This window comes from Copidosoma floridanum, unplaced genomic scaffold (assembly GCF_036245765.1).
Source record: "Copidosoma floridanum isolate Cflo_tuat_1 unplaced genomic scaffold, Cflo_Japanese_pri ptg000020l, whole genome shotgun sequence".
In the NCBI taxonomy this organism is placed as follows: Eukaryota; Metazoa; Arthropoda; class Insecta; order Hymenoptera; family Encyrtidae; genus Copidosoma; species Copidosoma floridanum.
Genome location: NW_028321897.1, coordinates 34,820,561 through 34,826,560, shown reverse-complemented (window position 1 = coordinate 34,826,560; position 6,000 = coordinate 34,820,561). Strand labels below are relative to the sequence as shown.

At 44.0% G+C, this 6,000-nt stretch overlaps 1 protein-coding gene across 1 annotated transcript; it reads left to right on the top strand.

Moving 5' to 3' along the window:
* Positions 1 to 622: 622 nt before the first annotated feature.
* LOC149374456 (uncharacterized) lies at positions 623 to 2,548 on the top strand. Its single transcript, XM_089593730.1, has 3 exons — positions 623 to 1,639; positions 1,844 to 2,221; positions 2,321 to 2,548. Exons 1-3 carry the CDS (start codon positions 623 to 625, stop codon positions 2,546 to 2,548), a joined length of 1,623 nt encoding a protein of 540 aa, XP_089449856.1.
* Positions 2,549 to 6,000: the final 3,452 nt, after the last annotated feature.

Below are 6,000 nucleotides of genomic sequence, written 5' to 3'. Positions count from 1 at the left end.
ACTGATTCTTGATAATTCCGAGATGGTTTTCACATAGCTTTTTTCTTGAAAAAGTTACTAACATTAGCGATAAATAAGTTCAAAGTTCTGCTAAAATAAGCTAACTTTGCGCTTCAGTAGGATCCGCAAGGTAGCGTCGAGGTAAAATTGAAGCCACCCGCAATTAAGTATAGTAAAGAGTGGTTATAAAATGCCACAAAAAATTGGTATTCGGAACGTCAACGTCTCCGGTGGAATACCAGGAGACGGGTCTAGCCACAATATAATTTGCTTGATCTCCAGAGTTCTGTCACCGTTCAACCATCCGGCCTGGTGTTGTCAGATATTTTCTACTTCAAATGCAATCCAGAAAAGACAGCCCTGCAGGGTACGAGCAGCCATAATGGCCTCCTTCCTGTTGTGGTTTTAATAAAAAAATTGCTTTTGGAACCTTGTAAGCATATTCGTAGGAATTTTAACTTTGATTTTAAAAATTTGTTTTAGATGCTCAATGAGAAGATTGGAACTTTTATACTTTGTTATTGTTAATTTTACTGTGAAGGTTTTTTTGTTATCGTTAATTGTTGTAAGGAAAGTATAGCGAATTTTCGTTTCTTGATGAGAATAAATCGAGATTGGCACGATGGCACAGACTGCTGTTTCGAAGCAGGTGCGACGTGCACAGTTAATTATTAATTTCGCACAAAATACTTTTGAGAAAGCCGGTCCGACTAAACAGACTATAGAGCAATATGAGTCGCGTGCGCCCTTGTTGGAGCAATATTGGTCAACGTTTGTAACTGAGCATTATGCACTTATGGAGTATGAGGATCAATCAATGGATTATGATTATTTTCGTCAGGACGGTTATGCGCGGACGGAAACTGCATATCTTGATGTTCGTTCGTTGGCGGCAAAAATTCGTGCACTTAATAATGCGAAGTCAATGCCTCCGGGTCATTTATGCCTTAATATTGAGCCTGGTCTAGTAACGACGTCCGCTTCAACCTTGCCTTCACTTTTACTTCCCATGTTTTTCGGTCGACAGGAGGACTGGGAGAGTTTTAAACAACGCTTCGAAGCCGTAATGCAGTCGCAAACAAACATGTCGGGAGTTACTCGGTTGCAGCATCTTTTGAATTTGGTGCAGGGTGCTGCTGCTAGTAGATTAAAAGGGCTCGCAGTTATTGAGACAAATTACGCTGTGGCTTGGGAGCGTTTGCTGTGGCGCTATGATAATTGTCGTTTACGCCTTGCGACTCATTTGGAAAACCTTATTCAGTTGCCCACGGTTCGAGCACGCCGAGTGGATGATCTTTCGGCTATTATTGATCGCGCAGAAGAAACCATATACGCACTCGTCGATCTTAATTGGCCTATAGAGCAGTGTAATCACTTTGTTGTTCACTGCATCGTGCGTAAACTTGACTCAGGCACGCGAGAGTCGTGGAATGTTTCACAGGAAGGCAAGGACGCATTTGATCAGTATAAGGAATTAATTGCCTTTATAGAGCGCCGAGCTCGATCTGTGGACCAGTCTCGCTCTGATTCAAGAAGTGAATCATTTTTTCAGGCCGAATTAAGCGGTAAATCGGGTGGTACGATGAGGAATCAGTCTCGTGCTATCGTGGCCAACGTGGCGAATAAGAATTCTAGAGAGGTTTGCGTATTTTGTCAGGGCATGCATTATGTATGTTTGTGCGAAAAGTTTCGATCGTTGGATGCTTATGCGTGGTTCAAATTTTGTAAAAAAGAAAATTTATGCTTAAATTGCCTGGGGAGGGGACACCGTCTTGCTGATTGTTCCTCGAAGCGCTGTTGTAGTCATTGTCGGAAGCGTCATCATTCATTGTTGCATTTGCAGCCTGCTGGGGGCTCAGGGCCGGCTGCTTCGCAGACAGGAGCACATCAGGCTCAGACAGTTCATTCCAATTCTCCGAATGGTAGTAAGGAGATCACTGCTGGTGGATCGACACTCGCTTTTGCGGCTTCAATTGATGGTCGAGTTCTACTTGCTACAGCAAATATTATTTTGAAAAATCCGAAAGGAGGATCTCGTGTTATTCGTGCGCTTATAGATCCGGATGCTGAACGGTCTTTTCTGTCAGAGAACGTAGCCTCTTGCTTGTTATTACCTCAGAATAGGGTTTCGGTATTGATTTTAGGCGTTGGATCAACGGTTTGTGCTAGGGCGTTGCACGAGGTCACTGCTCTGATCGGCTCCAGTGTGGATAGAGAATTCGTGAGTTTGCATCGATTTTTGGTTCTTGGTGAGTTATCTTGAGTTATTTCTTGTAGAGTGACGGAGATTCCGGACAATCGGTATTTGAGTGGAATCCAGCTTGCTGACGAGCAATATAGTTCACCCGGTCGCGTTGATGCTATTCTTGGTGCTGACATTTATGCCGATATATTGAGGGAGGGCATACGACGTGGCCCGATCGGGGCACCGGTAGCTCAACTGACGGTGTTTGGTTGGATCCTCACTGGACCTGTTGATATTAATTCGGAGAGTCATTCGACTGTGCACGCTCATCACATTCGTGTTGATGAGAGTTTAGATAAGTGAATCGTTAAATTTTGGGAGATCGAAGGGGTGCCTGATACTAAAGTTTTGCCAGGGGATGATGAATATTGTAACGAGTTCTTTCAGCGGACCACCAAACGCAATCAGTCGGGTCGATTCATAGTTCGACTTCCGTTTCGCTCCAATGCTTCGTTAAGAGATTCAAAGGAGATAGCTTACGCGTGTTTGCTTCGTTTGGAGAAACGTTGGCAAGGATCTTCCGAATTATAAAAGGCTTATGATAGTTTCATGCGCGAGTACCGAGAGTTGGATCACATGAGGAGCGCATCGCAGTCGGAAAAGAGCGCGGCTTTGTGTTATTTACCTCACCATGCAGTTTTTAAAAATTATGGTTCAAAGAAATTACGCGTAGTGTTCAATGCGTCGCAAAAGTGTTCTAACGGTTTATCGCTTAATAGTCTTCTATATTCCGGACTAAAATTGCAGGTGGAGATAGCGGCGTTGATTACTCGTTGGCGTTTTTTGTAGGTTTTTTTTTACCGCAGACATAGTAAAAATGTTTCGTCAAATTCTCGTTCATCCTGAGGATCGGAGATGGCAGAATATTCTTTGGCGTACCAGCAGGTCCGAATCCATACAAGAGTATCAATTGTCAACGGTGACTTATGGTACTGCTCCTGCTTCATTTTTAGCGATTCGTACCTTGTTGCATTTGGCTGAGGAGGGTAAATCAACGCATCCTGAGGCGGCTGCTATTCTTCAGTCACAGGTGTATGTGGATGAAATATTTGCGGGTGCTGATACTTTGGGGGAGGCAACTCTTTGGCGTGATCAGTTGGTTTCGTTGTTGGCTGGTGCTGGTATGCAGCTCGGTAAATGGGCGTCGAATACAGTTGAACTATTGGAAGGAATCGAGGGCTTGTCAGAAGGGGAGGTTTCTGTAGATATCGATGAGATTGTTTCAGCTTTAGGATTGAAGTGGAGTCCAAATGAAGATGAATTTCGTTTTAAGATTGATCTTCCTACTATTTCTGTTAAGATCATGAAAAGGCTTGTTTTATCGAAGACTGCACGTTTATTCAATCCTCTTGATTTCTTAGCTCCTATAATTGTCGTGCCAAAAATATTAATGCAAGAATGTGGATTGAAAAATTAGATTGGGATGTAGCTCTTCCAGCTGACTTAGAGAGGTGTTGGTTGGCATTTCGTGATTCATTGAATCAGTTGAGTGAGATTAGGATTGTTCGTGCAGTGGGAGTCATATAGACTGAAAACTGGAGTCTCCATGGGTTTTGCGATGCCTCTCAAAGGGCATACGCTGCCGCAGTTCATTGTGTAACTTCTGATAGAAAATATACTTTGTTGATGGCCAAGTCCAAGGTGGCTCCAGTTAAAACTCAGTCGCTTCCGCGGTTGAAGCTCTGTGGGGCTGTTCTCCTTGCTCGTTTGACAGATTTTATTGTTGGGCAACTTAAAACGAAGCCGAAAAGTATTTCCTTTTGAAGCGACTCCCAGGTTGTGTTGGACTGGTTGAAGAGTCATCTGTCGCGTTGGCCTGTTTTTGTTGCCAATCGTGTTAGTGAGGTATTAACTCGTTTTCCCCGTGTCACATGGAGTCACGTGAGGTCTGCCGACAATCCTGCGGATATTGCTACTCGAGGAGTTACACTATTGCGCCTAGCTCTCAGTGAATTACGGTGGCATTGGCCTGCGTGGCTGGGTGATGATATTCCTCCATCTCTGTCGGTGGCATCCATAGAGGGTTCGCAGGCCGTGGCATCTCATGTGGCTAACGAAGTAGAGGAGAGTTCGGATGAAGTAGAATCTGAAACACTTACTTGGTTGAGGCAAATATCAAAGTATTTTAAGATTTTGAGAGTGCTAGTGGTTATGTTTTGGTGGCAACTTGGACTGCGAGTATCGAGCGCAAATGTGAGTTCCGTTGCTTCGCAAACCTGGGCTTGGCGGGTGGCACGTGTCTCCTTTTATAGACTTATACAGAGCCATCATTTTGCTCGTGAGATTCACCATTTGCAGAGAAAGCGCTCGATACCAATGATCTCGCGTTTGTTGCGCTTGGCGCCCTTTATTGATGAAGACGGAGTGCTGAGGGTTGGTGTAAGGCTTCAAAATTCTATATTGACTTTTGAAGAAAAGCATCTTGTTATATTGCCGGCTGATGAGCCGTTGGTTCGACGCTTAGTTGAGTATTCTCATTTTATTACCATGAACGGTGGGGTTGCGCTCATGCGAAGTTATCTAGGTCATTTTTGTTGGATTGTCCATGGTAACAAGCTGATCAGGAGTGTTTATAGGAAATGTGTGATTTGTACGCGTCATGCTGGTAAGGTAGTTGAACAAAAAATGGGTATTTTGCCTTCCTATCGATTGAATGGAACTCGAGTGTTTGCCTTTACTTGAGTTGATTTTGCTGGACCGTTTCCCATACTCTTTTCTAAGGGTCGTGGGGCCAAAACGGTCAAAGAATACGTAGCGATCTTTGTATGCATGACTGTGAGAGCTGTACACATCGAGGTAGTGTCGGATCTTTCTTCTGAGGCATTTCTTGCAGCGTTTCATCGGTTTACTGCTCGTAGAGGTGTTTGTATTAGGGTTTTCTCTGATAATGGTACCACGATTCGAGGCGCTTCACGAGAAATTGAGAGCCATTTCAACGGAGCGTTCAAAGAAATAAATGATGTTGTGGCTTGACTGGCGGAATAAGGGATTGTATGGGAATTCATTTCACCCAGAGCGCCTCATTTTGGCGGTCTGTGGGAGGCAGCCGTTCGATCTTTTAAATACCATTTGCGTAGGGTAGTAGGTGAAAATTCACTTACTTTCGAGGAATTTTCGACTTTTGCAGCACAGATTAAGGCCTGTCTGAACTCTCGGCCTTTATGCACTTTAAACTCGCAGGGTGGGGATAGTGTGGCATTGACCCTGGGTCATTTTTTGATTGGATCCGCACCTCTGTCCGTTCTTGAGTCCTGCTCTGATCCGGGTGAACGATTAACTTTGTATCGGCGGCGTTGGAATTTGCTTACTCAGATGCGCAATTCCCTTTGGGTTCGCTGGCGCAAGGAAGTCCTGAATCAATTTCAACAGAGAAGTAAATGGCTTAAGGAAAAGGAGAATTTGCAAGTAGGTGACGTAGTGATTTTGCGTGATGAGCAATCTCCTGCTGGTCGATGGCCATTGGGTCGAGTGATTGAGTGCTTCCCTGGCTCTGATGGGTTGGTGAGAGTGGTAAGAGTCAAGACGATGGCTTCAGAATTCAAGCGACCAGTCATTAAATTGATAAAATTGCCAGTTGATCAGGAATTAGGGGTCGCAATTGCTCAAATAAATGGGAGTAAGTTGCTAGAGCAAGGTGGGCGGTAGTCAGTTGTGTTGGTTAACTCTCCAGGCAATGCGTAAAAAAAATCCTGCGTCAATTTTAATTAATTTTGTTGCGAATTATAAAGCGAAAATTTTAATTGTATAAAATTTGT

Bases quoted from the DNA above. Each gene is read 5' to 3' on its own strand.
- LOC149374456 (XM_089593730.1), top strand. From the start codon at position 623: ATGGCACAGACTGCTGTTTCGAAGCAGGTGCGACGTGCACAGTTAATT. The intron at 1,640-1,843 runs GTTTGCGTATTT...TTGCATTTGCAG, and splicing joins CGAATAAGAATTCTAGAGAG to CCTGCTGGGGGCTCAGGGCC. The intron at 2,222-2,320 runs GTGAGTTTGCAT...AGTGGAATCCAG, and splicing joins CCAGTGTGGATAGAGAATTC to CTTGCTGACGAGCAATATAG.